Source organism: Colletes latitarsis, chromosome 9 (assembly GCF_051014445.1).
Source record: "Colletes latitarsis isolate SP2378_abdomen chromosome 9, iyColLati1, whole genome shotgun sequence".
Classification (NCBI taxonomy): Eukaryota; Metazoa; Arthropoda; class Insecta; order Hymenoptera; family Colletidae; genus Colletes; species Colletes latitarsis.
Window position 1 is genome coordinate 13,271,946 of NC_135142.1, and position 27,636 is coordinate 13,299,581.

General features: G+C 37.6%; 1 protein-coding gene across 14 annotated transcripts in view; it reads left to right on the plus strand.

Annotated features, from left to right (window-relative positions):
• Positions 1 to 17,214, plus strand: part of Endoa (SH3 domain containing GRB2 like, endophilin-A) — a 142,178-nt gene extending 124,964 nt beyond the window's left edge. For all 14 annotated transcript variants that reach the window (XM_076773448.1, XM_076773449.1, XM_076773450.1 and 11 more), the window contains one exon: positions 13,078 to 17,214. In XM_076773448.1, the coding sequence (XP_076629563.1) occupies positions 13,078 to 13,197 (120 nt within the window). In that variant the 3' untranslated portion in view covers positions 13,198 to 17,214. The remainder of the gene's footprint in view (positions 1 to 13,077) is intronic.
• The last annotated feature ends 10,422 nt before the right edge of the window (positions 17,215 to 27,636 follow it).

The following is a 27,636-nucleotide window of genomic DNA, read 5'->3' on the forward strand; positions in this document are numbered from 1 at the left end:
GATGCTTCAATCAACAAATTGATATTCTTGATTTTCGCCTTATTTTGGCTTCTAGAATCTCCCATTAAAATTTTTCCCAGGTGTGACCAAACACCCTGTATAACAATGATCTATATTTACTTATCAATGTTCTAAAAGTATTTAGAAAATATGTGCACAAAAAATTTTGCAGCATTTTTTGTCTCTGCTTTTTTGTTACGTCCTTTTTGTCAATTACGATTATTATTTAATACCTCTTGCACCGAAATTAATATGAAAAGTTAGTTTTCAAATCTCTTGCCTTTGACAATTATAAATGGATTTAAGCTGAAAATTGTGTATTGACTTACTATTATTTCTTCTCCCCTTTTGACAAAGCAGTTTTCTCCCTCTCTTTCTTTTTGCTTAAAAAATATGGATGTTTGCTGCGGCTTCTATAGCTAACGTAGGAATATAAGGGCCATTCTACGCCAAATCTATTAATCCACTCTATCAGTGATTCTTTTTGGTAATAAACACATTTTTTAGTATCAGTTTTATTATTTATTGCTTATTTTTGAATGAAGTATAATTGCTCGATGGAAACTACGGAAACAAATTATTAATTGTCCACCTTGCACTACGTAGGAAATGAAGGTTGACGAGCTGAGAGCCCAGGTCGTTCACAGTGACGTTTTACAGTCTTCATTCGTTTTTTAAAAATGGTGTATAGGCAATCATACCATAAATCCAAATGCTGAAAATTTCCAAAAGAGGGTTTAATGGGTATATAGCCAAAGCTTTACAAGCAAAATGTAATTTCATGAAGCAGATAAAGAAGGAAACACATGTGATTTGCTAAAGAGTGATTAACGAATTATGATAAGGCTCGATGACGATATCTCGTCCTGATGTCACGTCGATACAGCGTATGTATGTACAATTGCAATGTGCGTAACGTTGAGCTCATGAATTTATTTTTTTCCCCTATTTTATCTATTCCTTGTGCCAGTCGGAGGTTCACTCGGAAGTTATCGTGACTATGTTCATGCATACAGATTCGATACTTGTATGTTTATAATAATGATCAAAAAATTTCCAGTGTTTTCCCAGTCAGACACTTTACTGTTGCGCCAACGGCCCGTTGGAAATATCGTCGATACTTTAAAATATATCGCACTCAACAGTTGGTTTTATTTTATTTTTTCAATTCTTATGTAATTTTGCTTAGTGTAGAAACATTAAACAGTACACGAAATACTCATATGTCAAAGAATAGATAATCATTCGTGTAAGTTACTCTAGCACGCAGAAAATAACGAAAAAAGATTTTTATTTTTTCGCATTATGGCGTACCAAAATGAAGAATCTGAAAAAATTAACGTGTGTCCGTATGTATGCTTGTGTGTGCGTGTGTGTGTATATGTCTTTATCCTTGTGTGTGTATACAAGAATTTTCGTGTTAATTATCCGATGGCGTTGTTATTTCCTTTCCACACAAAGTGTTTTCTTTCGATAAGCTATCGAATGATCCATCGCAAATTCAATTTGATTAGGTGCACATTTGGCCTTCTTATTCGGCTATACCCTTTGTTTTCAAACAGATGGTGTAACCTCTTTATCGCGTAGATTATGGCATAAGCCGCTTTATTGATTTGAAAATATTTACTGTGTGTCTGCGATAAGTTAGCTAGCGGGACAGCACAGGGGACAGGAGAGTATTTCGTTTGCTTCATCTATCCCCACTTTTAAACTAAAATGGGGATCGAGGCACCAATCAGACCCGCATTCCTTTCGCTAGTCAACTTCTCGCGGACGCAAAGTGCTGAATAGCCAGATCTGTTCCGTCAAGGAATAGTATCTATTTATAGGACAGTATTGCTCTCATCTCGTATAAGTTCGCATTCGTTGCTAATACGAGAAGTAAAGATGGGTCGTAGTGTGCTAAGCACATTTCTTCTTTTTCAAAGCTTCTTTGCATTTTGAGGATTATGTAAAATTTGTGTCCTTAAAAAATTTACATTTTTGTAAATTAATTTTAAAATTGCACCCATCGAGCCTCTCAAAAATTTGGTATAGTTTTTTTAGGTGTTCATTAATTGTACTAGATGTTGCTTTAATATCGTCTAAAAAGATTTCTGTACCATTTAAACCTGATAATATTTTTTCAATCTCTCTCTGCCAGATCGCAGGCACAAAAGCCACTCCGTACAGTAAGCGTTTATATTTCAATGTGTATTTAAAGTTAACAACTTCACACTGTCATCGTCAACACGCTTATTCTAACTCGATTTTGAAAAAAATTTTCCCACTAGCTATTGACGCAAATAATGTTTCAATACGAAGTAAAGGATATTCGTCAATAATAAGTTGCGGATTAATCGTGACACTTAAGTCTCCGTATATACGGGGTGTCTTGTTTAAGTGAGTACAGCACGATATCTCGGAAGGAGTTGTAATTATTAAAAAAATGTTTGTACAGAAGTTGTTTGCTAAGACAGGCCACATTATGTAGTAATTGATTTTTTGTGGTGGAGTGGTGGAGAAGATCTGCAGATCAATCTAATTTTTTTAAATGAAATGCTATATTTTTGTTTTTTAAAAAGTAATACCAATTACTGAAACAAATCCAAAGAGGTGCTATACGATATTATTCTGAGTTCGATAAAGGTAAATCGTTCTTTTATGTTTACGTTCTGCATCGGTCAGCAGCCGACAGCCAGCAACCGCTGCTGAGCAGCGTTGATTGCGTTCGTATCAAGTTACTGCAATTATGATATTATAAACAGAGATTGAGGATTATTGCTAAACTAATTTGTCGAACATGAAAGAATTAATGAAAGAAGTATGTGGGAAATAATTCAATACGGACGAATTTGACGCTACACAGCAGCAGCTGCTAGCTGTCGGCTGCCAACCGATGCAGAACGTAAACATAAGATAACGACTTATCTTTATCGAATTTAGAATAATATCGTATAGCACCTCTTTGGATTTGTCTCAGCACCTGGCATTACTTTTTGAAAAAAAAATATAGCATTCCATTTAAAAAAATTAGATTGATCTGCAGATCTTCTCCACCACTCCACCCACAAGAAAACAATTAGTACTACATGACGTTGCCCCTCCTACCAAACAACTTTTATACGAACATTTTTTTAATAATTACAACTCCTTTCGAGATATCCTGCTGTACTCACTTAAACAAAACACCCTGTAGAATAACAGATACTTTGTTCTCTCCCGTAATATTCAACACCGAAAATGCTACTTCCTTTCTTTATAGCCATCGTTCCCACGTAGTTAGTAGCTTTTGGATCGAAAGTTTCAAATTGTATTTGCACATATAATACTGTAACGGCCATTTCTCTCTCGTGTCCTTTCGTACTTATTGTTAGTATGCCTGGCTCACACGTGGCTTTTTAAGTTAACTGTGCGCACAACTGTGTAGTACAGAACTTTATTCCATCCTCGTTGCCAATTTGTTGTAACTGTGGTGGCACAGGGCAAATAAATAAATAAATAAATGAGCACCGTTTATTCTCAGTAGATAATAAAATGTTAGATGTATTTTCTTTTGGAGGTATAAATGGAATTCTCGATTCCATTACTTTTAATGTTCGCAGCGTCCACTGCGTGAATGGTCCGCACTCCTCGAGTGCTCTCTGTCACACACACATGCGCGCGCGCGCCATGAACGTTCAGGCGGGTTTACACAAGAATACTCATGATAATTCTAAAAATTAAAAAGAATATCTGTTTATTTAAATAACTTGAGGTAGTTGATAGCAAGTTAGTAAAAGTTAAAGAATGATTAAAAATTTTAAATTTCTTTGAGTGTAGAATAAGATGATTTTGAAACAAGGATAAAAACCTTAATACGTAATATAAATGTAATTCTTATAATTAACATATAATTTTTTAACTTATTACATTATAGATATTCACACATTTTGTAAAAACAATTATGTTGTTCAAACATTTGAATAGATTGAATTTTCTTAAGTTTGACTAAGTATTCAAGCTCCTTGGATAATTAAATACTTGACTTAGTTTGATTTTCAAGTACTCGAACAGCTCTAATATCAGGGTGAGTTATAATTCAAATTAGTTCATTCGAATTTTTACGACGTATACATTTCTGAAAGTATTACCTTCAGATATTACTTGGGAAGGTTGATTTCTATGAACCAATAAAATCATAGAGCCTATATGATATTCAGTCATATAAATATAAGTAAGCGCAATATTAATTTTCAACACTTAACATTCTATTTTGGGAAAGGAAAACTAACTTTTCTGCAATCATTTCTGCGATAATTATCTATTAGATTGTCCCATAAGTTCTCTAACGTTAGGACATTCAGTTGTATTATAGCTTTCAAATAGTATATTGTCTCGTTCCCAAAGCGTTTTGTTCGATTTTTGAACATTTTGAAGTATGGAAGACCAGAGAAAGAATTTGTGACATGTGATGTTTCATTGCTTTAAAGAAGACAAAAGTGTTAAGGGAGCAGCTGGCGAATATCTTATCGTTTGCGGGGATAGTCTTGTGACAGTTCAAACCATCCACAATACACCATACACCATGAATATGGATGCTATTAAGAATTTAGTGGACGGAAACCACCAGCATAACATTAAATTTGGATATACGAATTATTCTGAAGTGTGGGTTCCCCATCAGTTGACTTTTTGCTAAAGTTGGGCTTTGTCCAAAAAAACTTCTGTTGTTCATTAGGTAGGAACGGTGTCATATATTACAAACTGCTTCTATCAAACGAAACTGTCAATTTGAAAAAATATTGTGTTTAACTAGAAGAATTTAAGATAGCCATTGTTAAAAAAGCCTAGAATTGGCAAACGAGCGAGGGACGCCAAATCACATGTTTCTTTGCCGCTCGGAAGAAGCTGTTAGTATTTGAGTGGAATGTTTTACCCTATCCTTTGTACTCTCCAGACATTATTCCTTCTATTCATTATTATTTTCCTTTCTCTAAAAAACTCTATGTGACATTGTAAAAAATAGGAGGTAGTGAAAGAAGTTAATTGATGTCGGTACAAAAAGCCAGAGTATATTACGTGTATTTATTGTGAACCAAGAACAGATATTTAAACATTGCAATCAAATAATATGAGAGGTGCTGCAAGGTGAACGTAGTTCGATTCCTTGCACGTCACTGAAAGAAATACAGGTAACCACCACGACCTTGAAGTCGTGTCAGAAACATGTCAGGTGATCGTGGGGAGTGTGTCTAGAGACAATCAAAACCAAGCACTGTAACCGTGTTGCGAACACGTTTCGTTGACCTGTTCTCGTGTCACGGACACGTAGAGCGGATGTTGATACCGAGGAGTTTACTTGGTCTGATGGCCTAATCGTTTGAAAAAACGGTACGATGACCGTCGAACGGCGAGAGAGACACGGAAAATCCTCCCACTATTGTCCACCAACAACGGAAGAATCATGGTCGACCACGTAAACGTTTTTCACTTAGAATTTGCACTCCTTTGATACTTGACTTTATGATGACTGAATTGCGTCCGTACTGCTAGAGAGACACGATTATGATTTCCGTGGCCCCTACTTTTAAGGTTAAATTTGTGTTCTTAGGGACATTTTAAGAAAAAAAAAACTGTATATGTTACAGGTATCAAATCGGTCTAGTTTAGCCGGGAAAGTAGATTCCCTGTTTTTTATAAACATGCAAATATCTTGGAAACTATGCGAGATATGGCAAAATATATACAGACCTTTTTTGTAGGAAATTTAATTTCCTATAAAAAAAACATTAAAATGATGTTAAAATTCCGTTTTTCACGAAAAATATTCACTGGCATTTAATCAAAATTACTAGTATCTTGCATAGTTCAAGTACTTTTACTGCATTGGGATCTTACATATGCGTATATCCGGCAACCGCTTCTTTGAAATAATAACAAATTATTAAAAAAATATTACTATTTCACGAAAGCGCTGTCGGCTGCTTTACGGCGGTCGGATTTACATACAGGATGTTTGGTCAACCCTGGGAAAAATTTTAATGGAAGACTCTGGAGGCCAAAATAGGACGAAAATCAAGAATACCAATTTGTTGATGGAGGCTTCGTTAAAAAGTTATTAACGTTTAAAGTTCCGCCCGCACTGAATTTTTTTCTCGAACATGCGCAGGATATCGGGGGTATGTCTATTTACCAAAAATGATTGTAATTGACCTCTGTAACCGAAAATAATTTTCATAGAACGATTTGAAATGTTTTAATTTTGTAGAAAAATTTCATACCTTCTCGAATTTTTTCTAGAAAGTGGATAGGATTTTGGGGGTATGTCTATTCACCAAAAATGATTGTAATTGACACCCGCAACCAAAAATAATTTTTTCAGAACGATTTAAAATTTTTGAATAACTTTTTAACGAAGCCTCAATCAAGAAATTGACATTCTTGATTTTTGTCTTATTTTGGTCTCCAGAATCTCCCATTAAAATTTTTCCTAGAGGTGGCCGAACACCCTGTATATAACCAAACCTAACCTAATACGTCAATAATATTCACTGCTAATTGACTTTTTAAACATAAATCTTTCTTGAGTCTCGTATAAGCAGTTGTGAACGGAGCTTTTACGTTCCCCGACCATCATTTTGGTGGGGAGGCAGTTGTTCTGCAACTTCACCGAAATATAAATATATTTGGAAACTATGCAGCTGATAAAAAAATGTCATAGTACATAAATTGTGGGAAATTTAATTTTCTACAAAAGAGGTCTCTTGATAATTTGTTATATTTCGCATAGTTACCGAGATATTTGCAGATTTATAAAAAACAGGAAATCTAGTTTACTGGTGTAAGAATTAGGAAAATGATGTGGACGTTTTCAAAATAAAACTCGTTCCTTTATTTGATCCGTTCAGGGCGATGGTCGCTACAAGAATGTCTTCCTTCTAGCCTGAGGCGGGTGCCTTCGCCAGGGTGACCGCTTGTTTCTTTATGACACCCCTGCTTTCAAGGAACTTTTCCTTGAGAGAGGTCACGCGTTGACAAAATGCATGTGGCTAAATGCATCTTAGCCACTCGCTTACTTCGATTTTCTAACATTCGGCCATACTGACTCAGGTCTGTCCTCAGACTTTACACTTAATTTCGTCGTTGAAGCTATCTTTTAATTTGTCGACGTAACACAGTACCGTTATACTGTTTACGATCGACTATGGACATCGTCGTATCCCTTGTCGGTTCGGAGCGCATTTTGCATCCTTTATCTAACACCACCCTACCTGAAGTACACGTCGTGCCGGTCTGGTTACCGAACGTACCGTTGTACCTTGGGCTTTTAAGACACATTGTGTCGTGACGCACGTTGCGTACTTCGCCGTAAGTCGAAGAAAACCCCTTGGTCTCCTATTCTTGGAAAATGAGGGTCATTGTCATCGCGTCAGAGCCGTTGCTCCGATCCAGTGGTGGTCGGACTTTACCTATGCTCCGATTCGGTAGTGGTCGGACTTTACCTGATCGTCGGGTAAACTATCCCTTCTCCACCTCGTTCCCTCACGTTCGAGGCCGTGCAAGCCTTTCAGCTTGGTCTTTTCTTTTCTTTTCTGTAACATAGTCCAATAAATGTGAGATATCGTTCAATGACGTAATTGGGTTTCTACTCTACTCAACGATACTTCAATAAAAAGGATACAACAAGCTTCTACGGGTCATCACACGTCGTAATTGTCCCCTTGGAACGTAATCCATGGCTTAATCCTGTCGGCTGCAACGACTGTTCGTAGTCGCTTTACCCCTTCTTGTAGGTCTTCCACCTCGTAGCGGTCGTTTGGCAGTACCGCTCGAATACGGAACGGTCCCTTGAATTTCGGCAGTAGCTTCCTACTGCTTCCTGTTGATGGGTCACTGGTAATCTGTACCAACACCAGCTCGTCCACAGTATACCTGCGAGCCTCTTTTTTCGTCCGGTCATACCGCTCCTTCTGTGCCTTTTGTTCTTTGGATATGTGTTTGCTAATATCCCTTCTTAAGGCAGTCAAATCTAGCCGGTCCATCTCTTCTTGTACGGCGCTCAATATTACGCCTCCCGCTACCGTCCTTGTGTCACAACCGATCAATGCTTTCATCGGTGTGGTATTAATACTTTTGTTGTACATAGTGTTCATGGCACTCTGCACCTTCTTGATCAGCGTGTCCCAGTTCTGGGGGTCTTGGCCTGATGCACTTATTGGGAGAGCGTCAACAATCGTCTTGTTGTATCGCTCGCATTGTCCGTTTGCTCTTGGTGTTGTCACTGCATGTAATACGAGCTTGATGCCGCATACCTTGCACAATGTGGCGAATCTGCGCGATGTGAAACTTGTTTCGCGATCGCTAATTATTCTTATCGGTACACCGAACAAATGCACGAGGTTCAGTAAAACCTTTTCGGTGTGACGCGTCTTCATATCCTTTACTGGCTCCACGATGGTGAATTTCGTAAAGGCATCTACCATTACCAGCAAGTATTTGTTGCACCTTCGGCTCGTCTCGAATGGTCCCACATGATCAATATGTAACGTGTGAAACGGAGTCGGTATTTTTTTTATCGGGTTCAACTTGTTTTGTTTCTTTCCCGCAGTGTGCTTATAATACACACATCGCAAACACGCCTTCACGTATTTGTCAACGAAGCGCCGCATGCCTGCGAACCAGTAACTCCGTTAAATCCGTTCCAGGGTCTTTCCGGCACTCAGGTGTCCAGCATCATTGTGGCATAGTCTGCATATCTGTAGCCTTGCGTTCTTCGGGACAACCCAAGCTATTTTATCGTCTGGCAGGCGACGGTATAACTTATCCCTTTTCAACACGTATTCCGTGAAGTAGTGTTTTGTTTCCGCCGATCTGTCCTTGTCGGTCAGGACTGCCCTAATGCGTGCCAATTGTTTGTCTTGAATTTGTGCAGCTGTAATCCAATCGGCCTCCGTGATGTCGACGTACGCAATCTCGAGGGTGATCGGCTGAGGATTTCGGTTGAGTGCGTCTACATGTGCCATTCTTGACCCCGGCCGGTACAGAATTTCGAAAGTAAATTCCTAAACCTGTAGCCACCATCGACCTATGCGTGGTAATAAATCTCTCTTCGAGAAAGTCTTCCGTAGTGCGTTGCAGTTCGTTACGACCTTGAATTCTATCCCAAGAAGATAAACCCTGAAATGGCACAACGCGAAAACAACTGCCATTGTTTCTAATTCGTACGAACGGTAGCATCGCTGATCCGCTGTTGTCTGTTTACTGAAATATGCGATTACTGCCATATTTCCATCTTCTTGGCGCTGCAAAATCATCGCTCTAACACCTAATGAACTAGCGTCCGTATGTAGTTTAGTTGGTCTCGTCGGATCAAAGATGCGTAGCACCGGTCGCGTAATTAATCTTTCCTTTACTTGTTGGAAAGCTTCTTCTTGAGCCTCTTTCCATTGCCACGGTACGTCTTTCCGTGTTAAACGCGTCAAAGGCTCCACAAGCGTTGCGAAATTCTTTATGAATTTTCGGAAATAGCTGGCCAGTCCCAGAAACTGACGTATCTGCTTTATATTTCCGGGCTGTGGCATTTCTTTTACGGCGTCTATTTTCCGTTGACCCGGCCTCATCCCTTCTTTATTTATTTCCCGTCCCAAGTAGTCAGTGGTCTCCTTGAAAAAAGAAAATTTCTCTAACTTGAGCGTTAGGCCATGTGTTCGAAACGCTGCCAAAACTTCTCGAAGCCTGTCGATACCCTCTTCAATGGTTTTCGACGGAATTATCACGTCGTCCAGGTAAGGAAATGCCGTCGTTCCTTTGAAAGGGCCAAGGACTTTGTTGATCAACCATTGGAAAACTGCTGGCGCGTTCGTTAACCCAAAGGGCATTCTTAAAAACTCGTAGTGAACCTCCGGCGTAATAAACGCTGTCATTGCTATTGAATTTTCGGCGACTGGAACTTGATAATAGCCCGATGCTAAATCCAGATCCGTGAAATAGCAATTCCCTCCTAACTTATCTATCTGGTCGTCGATAAGTGGAAAAGGGTACCTGTCCTTTATGGTTATCGCATTTAATCTACGATAGTCCACGCACATTCTCGTGCCCCCCGTTTTCTTTTTCACCAACGTAATCGGACTTGCGTGTGGTGATTCCGATTTCTTGATTATCCTGTTATATAGTAGGTCTGTAATTATTTTACAAACGATTTTCTTTTCCGGTTCTGCAAGACGGTACAGATGATACGCAATCGGCTCGTCCGTGAGACATTTGATCTCTATTGACGTCGTATTCGTCTTCCCGAGATCCTGCATTGACGACGATACGCAATCACGGAATTTTTTGATTTACGCGACGCATAATTTTCGACCTTTTTGTCCGATGTTACCCAAATTTAAATTGGGACTTGTCTCAATTACAAGAACATCGATCGCTGAAATTATTTGGGGTTTCTTGCAATTTCTTAAATCATTGAATGTCAAATGCTTTCCTCGTTTCAACATTATGACATGATCTTGTTGAAGAAAGTCTTTTCCAAGTATTACCTCATACGCGGTATGCTCATCGGGAATGACAAACGAATCTACATTCGCAATTACATTTTGTACTTTCACCGCAATTGGAGCAATTTGGTCGATTACTACATGATCGTCCGACAAATCCTCTAAATACTGTTTTTTGCGTAGACTTTGATTTTATCAAAAACTTCTTGATTACAGACGAATGAACTACAGTGCATGCGCTTCCCGTATCCAAACTTTCTACTTTATGCCCATTAATACGAACATAAATTTGATAAATATTAGGGGTACATTCGATATTTTGTACAATATTTACCTCTTTCTGCGGACACTCCTCCTTTTTATGGCTCAACCGCTTACAAAGACTGCATTCCACTCTTGGCTTCCTGCAGTTCCTGCAAGCCACGTGGCCCATTTTCCCGCAATTAAAACAGGTAACTGCTTTTGCTTTCACAGGAACGCTTTCTGATGTCTTCTGCGACGTCTGTCGGTTTGTTGTCCGCTCCTGTTTCGCTCTTTTTTCTTCTTTTTCCGGCATATCGCCCATTGCGTGGATAGCTGCATATAGTTCGTTGGGATCGGCGTGCTTTGCTGATCTTATGGTTCGGGCTATCGTCTCGTCCGGTATCCCGTAAATCACCATATCGACAATCTTTTCGTCGTTCAGTGCGATGTCCAAGCGTCGAATAAGATTGATCTTCTGGAAGCAATAATCTCCCAGCGATTGCTCCGGTTTTGCCTCATACAAATCGGCTTCGCGTAACAGTTTGGAGAAGGGCATGACCCTTCGAAATTGTGCCACCAAATGCACCTTGATCGCGGCCCAGGTGGTAAACACTCGCATGCGCGTGTTATACCATAGGCGAGCGTGTTCTCGCAGTCTGCTCGCGATCAATCGCATCACGCTTCGGTCGTTCCAATCGAAGTGATGCGCCAGATCGTCGACGTATCTTACCCAATTTTCGATCGACAGATCTTCCTTCGAAGGATCGTAGATTGGGATAAGATTCTCGTCGCCGGGACGCGCGTGTCGGCGACTTCCACATGATTTCCGCTGTCGGGACGCGTATGACAGCGCGCGCGATTTTGATCGGCACAAAAATTCCGTCATCAGGCTCTCTAGCCTTTCGAGATGCATCTCCAGCGAACTCTTCACGGTGCCGTCGGCTCTGTCGCGCTCACGGCTGTCGGATGCACGATCCATTTTCACTAAAGTTCTTATGCTACACTTATATAATACACTTACTCACTAATTGCACAATTTAGTGTCTGCTTTACTCGTTTTGTCTGTGCACTGCACTATCCTTGCACTACACAATGTACGCGAGTGTTGTAAATTGTGCAATAAATGCCGAAAAATCTGCGATAAATCACGGTAGATTGCGATGAATCTATTAGCTTACGGTGAGTCGCGGTAAATCCCGCTTCTGATTTGTAAGAATCAGGAAAATGATGTGGGCGTTTTCAAAATAAAACTCGTTCCTTTATTTGATCCGTTTAGGATGATAGTTGCTACAAGAATGTCTTCCTTCTAGCCGGAGGCGGGTGCCTTCGCCAGGGTGACCGTTTGTTTCTTTATGACACCTCAAGGAACTTTTCCTTGAGAGGGGTCGCGCGTTGACAAAATGCATGTGGCCCGTCTTAGCCACTCGCTTACTTCGATTTTCTAACACTGGCTAAACCAGGCCCATTCGATACCTTATTGACATATACTTTTTTTTCTTAAAATGATCCCAAGATCACAAATTTAACCGCTAAACAAGGGGCCACGGAAATCGTAATCTCTCCGAAAAAGGCCACGTGTAGAGGACCGTCAAAACGGTAGTCACAACGGTAGAGACAAAGTTGCAACCGATGAGGAGATAAGGAGGAAGGTCCTCGTGCCGTGTGTACTATCGACTGGGTAAATATAAAGAATTGACTCTTGACTTTGATGGTGGTAGAACAGAATGGAACGTACATACATGAATAATTTTGTACCATTTAGAAAACTTTGTACACCTAAAATATAGTAAAAAAACAAAAAGGACTTATGGGACAAACTAATATAATGTTTTATCATCTAAAGATTAATATTTCAGTTTTATCTTTATCAAATAATACTAATTTGTAATAAAAATATTGTGTCTAAATTGTAGTTTATTTTTTGTTTGAAAATTTTTTCTGTTAAAAAATCATGCACACTTAAAACGAAAACAGAATCATCCATTGCAGGCTTAAAATTTTGCAATGTTACCCTTTAATTACACATCACCATGGTATAACAGCACATTTATTTTGTTAATGAATATTGAATGCTTTTTTCTATAGTCTATATTCAGTCTAGTCGTTTACGATAAACATTATCATCTATTGTCTAGTTAGATTTTAACAACATAACATTAATTGTTCAGACTTATTTGACCAAAATCAAATAATTTTCTTGGATTTTATTAAAAGCATTGCACTAATTAAATCACGAAGTGAAAAAGATAAACGAAAGATAACAGAAATATTCATGAAAATAATATACGTTGACATCTCGCTAGAAAATTCGAACGAACTAATTATTAATTAATTCTTTTGAAGAAAAGAAACTGTCTAATTGGCACGTGTTTTGTTATAGGAAAACGATACGATTACTTTGATTCAGAAAATCGACGAGAATTGGTTCGAAGGTAGCGTGAACGGTCGCACCGGTTATTTCCCAGTAACTTACGTGCAAGTCGTAGTACCATTACCTTAAGAGGATGTCATGCGTCTCAAAACCAAAGACCCTGCATTCGTTCACCAGCGTTTCCAGCAAAATTATCTTACGCTCCGATTAGCCTAAATCTCTATTCAAGACTTCTCTACTATCACTTACGTTATATGGTCCCAAGCTTGTTCGATCTACGGATTCAGAGTTCCTCTGTCTTATTTTGTTTCTTTCGTCTATTGTCCCAAGAATAGATGTATACGCATGTTAATGTACATATATAATGTTATAGTGTCTTTTATTGACGTAAGGACCTTCGCGCGCGCAGATACATACAAACATGAATACACGGTAAAACATACGGATATACACACACTAAAGTACCTACGATTACAGTCCACCGTCAAGGGTGGCTCATTAATCGCGTTCTGTACCATTTCATGTCATAATGTAACATCTTCGTTAGTTTCTCTCACTAAAGTTCAATTGCACAAAGATATCAGATCACCAAGACTGCATTGAAATTCGAGTAGCAAAAACGTTCGAATACTCTTACGTCAAGTATTTTAATTTACATCATTATCATCGTATTATGTATTATCTAGTGAAACTTTAAGTTACTTCTTTTTTGAGAGATAATGCTTGATCAGTTCGTGATCAAGTTTCACTTTATGATTTCATTGGTCAGCTAAGCAATCGAAGCGTGATACATCATTTACAAGAAAGCCATCTTATGTTGTACATGTTTTTTATGTACGTTTATTTGTTGTTTGTTAAAGCGCACGGTTCTTCATATAAAATTCGTTCATCGAATCATGGTGTACATTTTGAGTTGGTCCGCATAGCGCAGCGAAAACCGTACTCGTATAATATATTCGTGCATTGTATAGCGATTCGTTCCCCAGTCCTCCGGTCGTTTGAAGTTACTCGAACGTTTCCTATTCTTTTTAATCATTTAGGTGACACCGAATAGAAATTAGGATTTAGTTTTAAACGATGTTTAAAATGGCGGCGAATCTCTTTCACGAAGTCATTAGCAATTAACAGAGTGAACAGTTAGATTATCTACAACTCTGTTTATTACTTTGCATTGCGATTACTTCAAGTCATAAGAAAACATAAACTATACATGTATTTTAGATTCCTTTGCTCTTAGTTCTACATTTATTGATATTAGCGCGTTGAAATTGTTTAGAAATTATTTAGCATTGTTAATGATAATATCTTAAATGACTTCTTTGAATGAATTCAAATTGCTGATGTAGTAAAGCATCTAATTTTTTCTGCGCCCTCCCCTAATCCCAATGTAATTTCAAGTTCTGGAATAGAGGAAAGATATTAATCTAAATCAGAGTACTTATCACAATTATGTATTCGCGTTACAAATATTTAATTCGTATCCTTTACTGACTTTGTATGAGAGTGTAACCGCCAGAACAATGAAAGTAATTGAAGATCTTGATTATTTGTTGCCACATGGATTTTAGGTAATCTTCAACAAATATTTGCTAAGCATAATATAATAATTATAGAGTATGTAACTTACACATATGTTGTCGATGACGGCGACAACGGTGATGACTACGACGATGGCATTATTATTATTAATATTCGCATATTTTTCCATTACTGTTACGGAAGATACATTTATATCGTAAAACGTTCTTGGCCTTACATTCTAAATCGTTCCAAAGGTAATTTCGTATAGTTGGTATTTATGAATTTCGCGGCACTTTGAACAGCGTTTCAATTAAGGCGTTTATGTTACATTATAATAATCGTGCTAGTCGTACGAATTAAAAATAATACTGATATTACGCGATTGAACGATATTATTAAACAATCAGTTTTACTCATACTTTTTAACATTATATTAGATATATGTATAATTTATATACAATATTATACATATAATGGGTATTTTTTGTGAATTAATTGCATCATTATGATCTCGTACAATGTATGTCAAAGAATTATAATCTATTTTCGGAGACAGAAGATATTAAAACGTCACGTTGAATTGGAACATTGTTCTAATGGCCGCTTAAATCGCCAAGAATGAAACTTACGGGTTCATTTACTGCGGAAAATTGTTAAAAATTATTGGCTGATATATCCGGGTATATAACTACTGCTGCTATCGTCATCAGCATTCAGTCATTGCAGATGAAAAGTATGAGGAGGAGAAAAAGACATTCATAATTTTATCTATTGTAACTATTGTGAGTCATGAAACTTTTTCCCGAAAACTCGAAGTGTTATCAATGTTGTGCAATATTAAAGTTTAACATCATGGTGTTTAAGCAGTTGTCGCGATCGCTGGATCAGTGTTTCTCAAATACGTGATTAAGAAAAAACATTCCAAAAATCAGTAGGCTAATATGATAAAAATTCTGTCAAGTTCAACGATGTCAAAAGCATTAGGTATATCTTGCTACTTTTTCGTTTTAAGCGACAAAGGAGACTCTCGTTCTTGTGATTTTACCTTCAGCAGAGCAACGCGCTTACGAAAGAATGTAATTGTAGCGAATAGGTGCCATATAAACATTTTCATAATTTAACGAATTACAATGTAAGAAAGAGAGACGTGAAATACAGCTGATAGTGAAGTAACGTCAATTTAATCGTACGTAGCTATGTATCACAGGTACCTAGTGTACGTTGTGATAATTTAATATTCTTCTAAGCGCTAGCATCTGCTAGGAAGTTTGTCAATTAATATGAATACGAGAATCAGTGAGGCGTAAGTTTCATCTTCCAAGCACGGTGTAGAGTCACAAGAGAAACATGGGGGAATTGTTAGGTGTAAAATGTTGAAAGCAATGTGAGTCCTGCAACTTATGTACACGTGCAAACGATAGCAATATAAAAATGGAGATATTTTCTTGGAACGAGAGATATATTATACGTCGAACGATGTTCGCGCAATTTGAGAAACACTGTACTGGTCCTGTGAATGAAAACTACGACACAAAGTCTCATGGAAGAATAATTTGTCGCGCGATTTATTTCCACTTTAAGTCCGCAATTGCCTTCGTTCTTGTTTCCCGAAGCACTTTTACGGGAATACAAAGGCGATCGACGACCGTGGAGTAATAAAGAAAATAGAAAAAAAAACAGAAAACTGGAAAAATAAAAAAAAGGACGAAATGAAATGATCTATAATTATTAAATCGGTATCTTACTATATAAATGTTGGCTATTGTTAAATGTTGAATATTGTTCTGCGGAGGGCTTGCTTCCTTTCGAGCGCAGAAGCTCGCCGATTCGAATCTATAATCGTCCTTTTTAAATTATCCGACTCGTTTTTATGCACTCTACCGTATCTTTGTTTTATTATTCTACCATGATAACGTCGGACGAGCTTTTTTTTATATACTATACATATAAGTTTACTAAGTATTTCTTATAGAAATGTATTATTTTGCGATAGGTTAATTTTTAGAAGTCAGATTTTGCTTCCTCAAAAGAGAGACGGTTTTTTCGAACGCACGAGTTTCGTTCGAAGTGACAAGCTCTCCGCATTTTAATTGTAATCTAACTATTTGGGGTTGAGCAGATATCGAATCTATCGCTCCCCGCAAAGTCGCTGGGCATCCCTGGTCTAAAAAATTTAATTTTAGACGTTTACTTTTTTTTCTTCTACTAAACATTAGATCGCTTCTATACTATATAGTTTCCTTATGCATGTCTTTATTGAGAAACTGAAAATTCGTTCACTTCTCTTTTCTTATCGTGTTTCCGATCCACTTATATTTTGTAAGCGTCAAAATGTCCGGAATTCACGATAAGTGTTGAAGGGAACGAGGATTCTTTTGTAGACAACATTACTATATTCTGTTGATTTTTTATTATTGGTAAAGTGTAAAAAAATGACCAGTGGATGCAATGCAGTGATACTTTCAGACAATACATTACAATTAATTACTCTTATATGAATAAACTAATCTATTATGATTATTGAACTCCGATTGAAAAGGAATATACGACATGTACTCGATTCCAATCAATGCTAAATAATTATTAACACTAATTAAGAAATAAAGTGTGCTCTTTGTCATGCTACATAGTTTGAAAATGAATCTATGTTAAATTTACCCTTTCATATATCCGTAAAAATTTGGTAGATTAATGCATGTATCTACTTTTTCCTAGCATAAATAAAATATACGTAGGGCGTGACATGTATCATTTAAAATAATTAACAAATCATATTTTTGGATAATTTAAAAGAAAGTAGATAGCATAAATACTCGACGAGGTATACGAGTAGACATTACACCTTATGGACTTTCGTGACTCAAACTGACTGGCATATCAACTTAAAAATTGAGAGGTAATTTTACCGTCCTTTTCTCATGGATAGCAGTCAGTTGAGAAACTATTCACTGAATTAGGGTTGATAGGCAAACAGACTGTAGTGTGTGTGACTTTCAATCGCATCCTATCAAATTCGTATTTCAGTTCATCTGCGATACGTGTTTAACATAATACAGTAGTATCCACATAAGTGACCGGATTTTTGCCCACATAAATAACCAGAGTTATCCCCGCCAATTCTTAGAAGGCAAGCGGCTTCGAACATTGAGCGTGTCGAGTGTAACTTGACGCCAGTCGTTATCGACACATTGTATGCAGAATGTTCGGCCACCCCTGGGAAAAATTTTAATGGGGGATTCTAGACGCCAAAATAAAACGAAAATTTAAGAATACCAATTTGTTGATGGAGGCTCCGCTAAAAAGTTATTAACAATTAAATTCAAAAATTTCAAATCATTCTGGAAAAATTATTTTTGGTTGCAGGGGTCAATTATAAGCATTTATGGTGAATAGACATATCCCTGAAATCCTACTCACTTTCGAGAAAAAAAATCGGGTAGGTGCTGAAATTTTTCGGTGAAAAAAAAAATTTTCAAATCGTTTTAAAAAAATATTTTTCGTTTGCAAATGTCGATCGCAATCATTTTTGGTCATTACACATACCCTCGAAATTCTACGTACTTTCGAGAAAAAAAATTCCTTACTGAAAATCTAGTCTGAGGCCAGAAATGGTTCCCCAAAATTTCATGAGTATCTTTAAGACATCATAACTCCTGAACGGATTGGACGATTTTAATTTTCAAAAACGCAAACGACGCGTATTTAGATGAAGAATATGTAGAAATTGCAAAAATATTCGAAAAGTTGATCCTTGACCTCATAAACTGAGGAAAACCCAATAAAAATGGTCCAATTTTCAAACAGCCATAACGCCTACAATAGTGAATATATTTCAATGAAACTTTTTGCTGAAGCAGAGCTCATGAGTACCTACAAAAAAGTATTACACAACTTTTCTGTAGGGCGTCAAATAAAATTACTAAAAATCAAAAACGAATTTTTAAGAAAAATCGACAGGGGGTAGGTGCCTAAATTTTTTGACAAAAAAAAAAAAATTTCAAATCGTTCTAAAAAAAATATTTTTGGCTGTAGGGGTCAATAACAATCATTTTTGGTGAAAAGTCATATCGCCAAAATCCTACTCATTTCCTAGAAAAAAATTCGAGATGTGAAATTTTTCGACAAAATTAAAAAATTTCAAATCACTGGAAAAATTATTTTCAGCTGCAGGGGTCAATTAAAATCATTTTTTGTGAATAGACCTATCCCCGAAATCCTGCCCACTTTCTAGAAAAAAAGTCAACAAATTCAACAAATTAGTATTCTTGATTTTCATCTTATTTTGGCCTCTAGAATCTCCCATTAAAATTTTTCCCAGGAGTGGCCGAACATCCTGTATATGGTTTCGGGTGCCAACTATTGTATCTCACTCGCACTTATCCTCTTTCTTTATCTCCGTTGAATTCTGAGAAGTAACTATGCCCACATAAGTGACCGCGGCCGTTCCCAAGCGTGGTCAATTAAGTGGGCATTACTGTAAATACCATAACGTCGACAACGTACATGATGAACTAGACAATTGAATGGAAGTTTGTCTTTAATGAATTAAAATACCGGTCTTGTAAGTGTAGTTTCAGTAATTGAGAACGTTTCTACTTCGTGACACTCGTCTTATACTTTCGGTAATAAGAATATTTGCAGTGGTCGTAGTTCCGAGAAAGGCGGTAATTCCGGGAGAATTCTTTTACAGAAAATAAACTAAGCTTGTCGGAACCGGTTCGCGTTGCAACTTGCAAATAATATGAATTTAATCGTAACTATTTTTAGTGTTGCGATTACTTTTTCGTGTTTGTTTTTCAGGCTAATATCCAGGAATCATGAAGCAGCTGAATTAGTTGCATCAGCTGTGATTCTCTACAGCCTGAAACGGCTGAGTCTGATTATTAATCGCGACTTATATACTTCGGACAAGTACATTTTCAATCGCATCCGTTAATCGATTGATTACTCTAATGAATTTAATCACAACTTTGAATTCCTTGAAAAAAATTACTGCAATTTCATTTTTATAGCCTATTAGTAATGTTGTAAATGATACCTACCAATATGGTAATGGGGCTCTAAAACTCCAGATAAATAGGCCGAAGAAATACATTGGATGCAACATCTACTCGTATACCATAGAGAGATGACGGCTAGGTACGCCGATTGGCCGTAGCGTAATAGCGACGCCTGCTCTCACACGCTCTCACAACTACAATTCCATCGCGTGACGAAGGACGTGAACGAAACGTATCGCAACAGAGTACCATAACCGCACAGTCAGAATACTAACCACGAATAGAACAAAAATGTATCTCTCGTGGATATGGAGATCTTACTACTATGTAGCATGACATCAGAGCGGGCCTCGCTGGTGGGAATAAGGCGGTGCGAAGACTTTATCTCCTTGCCCTTGTCCCATTCAGTTTGTAGATGCCTAGCCAACAAGTCATCTCTCTATGGGTATGTAGGTAGGTGCAACTCACCGCTGACTTGAAGTCCCGCGGCAGTAATGCGGGAGAAGTAGAAGGGATACATGTATTTCCACGTACACATTGATCTTTAGCTTGCTATTCGTCGCGGCAGTTACACACATATGTGGACTGCCTGCAAGCAAGAAAGCGAGATAGATAGATGAGCGGTCTGATTCCTCTTGCCCCTGTGTCGTCCCGCGGGACTTCAAGTCAGCGGTTAACTTTTTTTTTTTTATACGTGGGGAAATCCTCATGGACAGTGCCGGACTCTTACCGGCTAAAACCCCACGGTGACTATTCTCAGACGCTTGGCGAGGGACCGGGAACTCTATTGAGACAATGCAGAGTCCCCCGCCGCGTCATGTCTTTTCAGGCCCCTCCCACCGCATTCCCATTCAACCGCAGGTGCCTGGTCACCGGCGCCTGCGGCCCCGTGATATGGTACTAAGCCGCCGGCCGCAGGACTCATCCGCAGCCAACTGGCCAACCTGCAGCCTTAGGTAAAACCCGCGGCAAATATCCCATGCTCCGGGCCACTCACACACAGATTCACACACGCAAAGCATTCATACCGGTGTTTGGTCCGCGGGAGCTTACGCTCCGACCTCCGGGATGCCATGTGAGGATTCGGCCACCAGCCTTCTCAGGTTGATGACCTCATCCTCGTATCCCATCCCGGTGGCTGCCCATATCTGACATCTAGGGACGCGCCACGTAGGGGTTCACCTACCCTGCCGCCTGGACAACCAAACGGGTGCGTGGAGTCAGCGGTAAACTGTAGATACCTGATGGACATTCGTAGCTCAAACTAACTGCCATGAGAGGTGATTTTACCGTCTTCCTCTCATGGATGGTCAGTAGAGTGAACCCTATTTTTCGATTATCGAATTTTTTTTTAGACATCCCCTGAAATTGTGATACTAAATGAAAAAATAACCTATGCAAAATCTAAAATTGATCGAATAACGGGGAAACATGGGATATCGCAGTTGGAAATTTGGTATTTTTGTAACCTGTTTTTCTCCATTAAAGTTTATCGCTATCATATATTTTAGCACCTCTTTGAATTTGTTTTTTTACGCTTTATAAGGATATAGAAACAAAATTTTGAATTTTTTGTTTTTTATAAGTCGCGATTCTCAAATTTAAAAAATTTATTGCGGGAGAAAAATATACTTTTTCGCATTATATTTACTTCGTTAAGTAGTACAAGTTTTACTCATAACATTTTTTTGTATGTTTATAAATAACGAAAATATTTATAGTGATTTTTTAAAGCGTTTTTACGTCTTTGACTTCATATTTTGAAATTATGTAGGTGTATTATGTGTTTTTAATTATTTAATATTACAATTAATTCATACGGGCAAAATAATTTATGTAAACGCGTGTGAAACAGTATTTAAAGTCTTAAAAGTACTTCTACATTTTTTGCTATGCGTAACAATACAATATGTGTAAAGTTAAGTTAAACATTCGGTCAAGTGCTTGTTTGGTAGTGGGGGAAGTGAACATTTTTTGGAAAAAGGCCCGCATCCCTATAAAAAATATGCAACGCAGCATTGAAAAATTAACACTCTTCTACAACAAATGGAAAGCTTCACAAAAAACTTGTACACGTTGCAAACAAACGCAAGAGACACGAGAGTAAAATTTTTGTGATCAGCTGGACGACCTCTTCGATATTGCACATGCCGATGCGTTGCAATTAATAACAGTCGAAGAAGATAAAATACTTTTAGAAAACCAGAGGAAAAAAAGAACGATCTGGCTCAATAATTGGGGGAGATCACTTATTGTTGGAGAAAGAAAAAGGTAGCAACTTCGTGTTAAGGATTCTTAATGAATTTTAACATCGCGGGGATCACAATTTAGAGATATGTATTTCGTTGGGTAAATCACATTACGGTTATTAAGGGAAACTTCAAACTCCAAACGGGACTTGGAATCCTTGGAGCTCTTCCTTGCCTCAATAGCGATTGACTTATCGTAAACCCGCGTTAGTGTACAGCTGCAGACCACCGGGGTCTTGGGGTCGTTGGGTTTTCTTAAAGATTATTTTTAAAACAGGCAATGTTCTCTCTCACCCTTGCGTGTACCTGGACACTGAACAGCACGGTGGGTGGGAATGTTGCAAAAAGCAAGAAACGCCTTGCCAAGGTGACGACTTTGAGGATTGGCTTGACCAATCCTCCCACCGGTTAGCGCTGCGCGTTTTCATCACCTTGGTAGGAGGAACCACGGTTAAGTTAAGGGTAGAATTAAGATTTTTAGTTAGATTCGTTTGATCGAGCAGTACAACTCGATTAGATTCTCCGTAAGACTCCTTGTATTCTTGCGTAATTAAAAGAGCAACGGACTTTCAGTTATTGGTTTTTTCCCAAATTATTTTTGGGTGGTCCTTCGAGCGCACGGAACGGAACACAGCTACGCAACTGTGTCATAAGCATGGTTTGCGCAGCATAGCAAATGGGCAGAGTGCTTTGCGACCAAAACACTTCGAAAAGAGCAAGAAGATTTGAAACGAACACGACAGGAAATTAGTGCCACTGAAGGTACGGTACATATTTTCTTATTTTACTTCTACTTTCTATACTTCAAAATATTATTAAGTACAATGCTTTTACACTATTTTTTGTATTCTTTTTAAACAAGGTGAAATAGCAAAATTGCAAACATTATCATGCTCGACCGACGATGAAGATAAGGAAAACGATTATGAAATTGAATTTGAAGATATGGATGCCCCTGGTCCGAGTAACCCGAAGAAAAGACGAGCTCAGAAGCAGATCATAATTCCGAATTTGTTTGCAACACTAGGTAGATGCAAAATAAACGACCGTGATAATATGCGAATAATTGTAGCAGTTGCAGAAGCTCTAGGTCACAACTTAGATGATCTAGTAATAGATCGAGCATCGATTCGCCGCCATCGATCTAATTTGCGTGTAGAACATGCAAACAAATTTCGGACGACACTTAATAATCAGGAGCTGAATGCAGTTTCTGAGTAATTGGTACCTGGTACCTGTTTTAAAAAGTCGAAAGGTTAGCGGTTATAATTACTTGCAGGGATATTGAATTGTTATTGGGCATACCTACAATTCCATCAAGTAATGGAAATGATCAAGCCACTGCAGTGCATTATTTATTACAAGAATATGGATTAACTTAACAAGGTACAAGCATTTTCTTGTGATACCACATCATCAAATACTGGACGATTCAAAAGAGCTTGTGTTCTTCTGGAACAAAAACTTGAAAGGGAGATTTTGTATTTACCTTACAGGCATCATATTTATGAGATTATTTTACAAAGTATATTCGTTGAAAAAATGACAAAATCCAAAGCACCAAGTGTTACTCTATTTCAAAAATTTAAAGAAGCGTGGTCTTCGATTGATAAGGTAAGATTTATACCAGCAATTAATAGCGGGTTTGTTCATCGAAAAATTCCAATTCAGTTAACTCAACAAATTATTAAATTTTCATTTAAAATTTCAGAAACAGAAAAACAACCGCGAGGCAATTATAGGGAGGTTTTGGAATTAGTAATTATTTTTCTGGGTGGGACTCCACAAAGAAATATATCCTTTCGAGCTTCACGAGCTTTCCATTAAAATATATTCATTTAAGGAACAATTTTATTGAAGTATTCAGGAAGAAATTGGAATACAGGATATTTGTATTTTTTTGACAAGACTCTATATAAAATTATGAATTAGAGTTCCAATAGCAGTGGAAGCTTCACGCCAAGATTTCGAATTCTTGAAAGAACTCTATGAATATGTACCGTAATATTGACGAAAGAGTAAGCCATATAGGTTTGTCTTAATTTGCTAACCATTATTTAGTATTTGTCACCAGAAGTGGTAGGTTTAGCATTTTTTGATAAGATGATATCAAAAAGTATTAAATTGCGAATAGTGGAAGCAATGAAAAATAAATCAGAAGACAACTTCTGTAAAAAGATTAAAATTGTTCCTGAAGATGTGAAAAACTATATCGATACAGAAATTGAGCATTTCATTTCACAAAAGACAAGAACATTTTTTGAAAGACTTTCTATTCCGTTTGATTTCTTAGAAAATGATTCTGATTTATAGGAACATGAGAACGACTTTAATTACGGGTTAAACATCGCTCGACAATTAAAAGTTGTAAATGGCACCGCTGAGCGTGGTGTTAAGCTCATACAAAATTACAATAAAATATTGGCGAAAAATGAGGAGGAAAAACAATTTATCCTACAAATTGTTTCCAAGAATAGAAAACGTTTTCCACATGTAACAAAGTACTCTTTGTCAACAAATATGTAAACATAATAATAATCTTTAATTCGGCCTCACAAATAGATATTTCTAAAACAATAAAGGAATATCTAGGGGAGTAAATAATTATTCTTATTGCGTTAAAATATCTTTTTAATAAATTCTATTGAATATAAGTTACATATCTTTCATTAATGTTTTGCCACATTAAGAAACTGTTTCCTGCGTTCCGAAATTATTTTTATTATATATTGTTTTCCTTCCTCATTTCTTAATAATAATTGATTGCATTCTTCCATAAGTACATATAAGTATTCTTATATAATCATCATCTTCCAACGTGTCAGGATCTTTTCTTAAAAATCCGGTTGATGTGAAAAATCTCAAAGCTTTCATCATTCATCAAGCGTAATGAAAAGCTACTGGAACTCGAAAACTAATATTTTTTGGTGGAGTTCCATCTATGAAAATAATAATATAGTTCAAGAAATTCTTTATAATCTTCTCGTGGCTGTTGCTCATTTTCTAGGATATTTGTTGAAAATTAGATCATGTCTTGAACTACTGTAGTTTGAATTGTTTGATGGACATATTTATTTTCAATTCCAGGTACAAATCTCAATTTATCAATTTTTAGTCATGTTTTTTGAAATTTTTTGTATGGCGAAACGTTGAGAGATAAAGATTTTGATAGTTTTTCGTTATACACATTCTGTAGAATAATGTCATATACAGGGTGTTCGGCCACCCCTGGGAAAAATTTTAATGGGGAATTCCAGAGGCCAAAATAAGACGAAAATCAAGAATACCAATTTGTTGATGGAGGCTTCGTTAAAAAGTTATTAACAATTAAATTAAAAAATTTTAAATCGTCCTGGAAAAATTATTTTCGATTGCGGGGGTCAATTACAATCATTTTTGGTGAATAGACATACCCCTGAAATCCTACCCACTTTCTAGAAAAAAATTCGAAAAGGTGTGAAATTTTTCGACAAAATTAAAAAATTTAAAATCACTCTGGAAAAATTATTTTCAGTTCAGGGATCAATTACAATCATTTTTTGTGAATAGACCTATCCCCGAAATCCTACCCACTTTCTAGAAAAAAATTCAGTACGGGCGGAACTTTAAACGTTAATAACTTTTTAACGAAATCTCCATCAACAAATTAGTATTTTTGATTTTCATCTTATTTTGGCCTCTAGAATCTCCCATTAAAACTTTTCCTAGGGGTGGCCGAACATCTTGTAAATATGATGCCTACAAGATAAATATAAGATATCCCCGTTTAATTTTTGTTCAAGTAGAACGCAGGCTTCTTGGAAACGTCCAGTGTTCCTTAAAGTAATATCACAGTAAAGTGTTTGCACTTTGTTACATCATTCTTATAATAAGTCATATACCGCAGAGACTTGATTATTCCCACTGTTAGATGAAATGATGTGAATTGCCATTAATCATTCAACACATCTAGAAGTGATAATTACTGGTAATCTCTTGACTTTTCCTGCCCCATGTAAAGCTGGTAAAAGTTTTCTGTCCTAATATACCGTAATTGCATCAAGCTCGCAGCCATTGAATGTTGAACGTAATTTCTCCAGAAGGTTTGTATGAAGTTCAGATCGACAGTGACGAATTTATTAATTATTAAATCTTTTAAATCATGACCAAGAACTGCAATAGCAGCAAAATCAAATTTTAACAAAATATGAAAAAATTCTTTTGACAAAAGTTGTATTGTTTGATGAAGCAAATTGTGAGAAAGCGATCTATATGTGTTTGATTTAAATAGGCCGTCGAGATGCGCGTCATTCACATCGTTGACTGTTCTGTTTCTTTCGTCTTGGAGACGCGTTCGTGTGACGTTTCTCGGATGTTATGTTTCATTCGCATCACGAGCTGCAACAGCCAACATGCGCTCGTTCATATTTATTTATCCCCTGTTGTATTAAATATATTATTTATTTAAACAAATACTATGTTATAATTCTGTCACAAATGTAACATGAAAAAACTGTTTTTTTCAAGGTTAATCTTCGAAATTTCAAACTCATAATTTTCTTTTTAATGAAACCATATATTTTTTTTCTATATTGTTATAGATCGTAAAGGACGAATTCAGCGATATACAAAACTGAATAAAAACTGTGAATTAAAATGAAAAAAAAAACGAATTACAAGAATAAAAAATTTTCAAATTCGATATAGCACACAATTACAATTAGTTTTAAGGCTATTCATTTTATACGGTAGATTCTCTTGCATTGTTTCGGTTGCATCGCGAAACATGCCGTTCGGCGTTTACATTAACGTTACAAGCTATTAGCGTAAATGGCTTTAGAGCAATTTTCTGGGATGCCACTTCTAGGCTTAGCCTGCGTATCTTGGTGAAAACGGTGGCCGTAGTCATCTCCGCCGTGCAGATAGCACTCCTCAAATTCGTTCCGCTGGTCAACAGGTATCGGGGTCCGCACAGACTTCGTCGAACTCGAAGTTCCATAGTACGGATTCTAGGATGTCAAGCGACGCCACTATATCGCCCTACCCTGGTAGATGACCCTCTGAGAGAGAGAACAATTCGATGGTTGGTCCGTTCCAATCTGAAGCCGATTTTGTTTTTTTTATACGTGGAAAAAACCTCATGGACACTCTCGAGCCCTCCCAAAGGGGCGCAAGGGTAGTGCCGGACTCCTACCCATTGGCGAGATGGGCCACTGGGCTCGGTTGGGCCATAGATACAATTTGCAGAAAACGTTCCACGCTCTGGTCCATTCACATACTCATTCATACCGGTGTTTGATCTGTAGGAGCTTTCACTCCGATCTCCAGACGGTTACCTCTCAGGCCGAATGACTTCACCCTCGCATGCCATCCCAGCGGCTTCCCCTATCCGCCACCTGGGGACGTGACACATAGGGGTTCACCTCTCCCCTCGCATAGACAACCAAACGGATGCGTGAAGGAGTCCTAGGACTAACTCCTGTAGAACACTGTACACGACACTCCTCTACAGGATAACTCCTGTTGCTCAGGTAGGTCCCGACAATCTTCTGCAGATAAGATCCTTGAAAAGATTCCTCACTCGATGATACTCGAGCGCATACATAATCGTCTTCCAGGGTAGGGTGTTAAACGTATTGACTATGCCTAGCGACACGACAATAACCACCCTACCCTAAGAGGTGGCCCCTAAGAGAGGGAACGGTCATACTTGATAGCATCTATCATGGACCGTCTCTCTCTAGAGCCGAATTGACTGGGGGCCAGATCAGGTCCTACGGTGCAATTGATCCACTTGTTGTTCAGATAGGACTCAATTA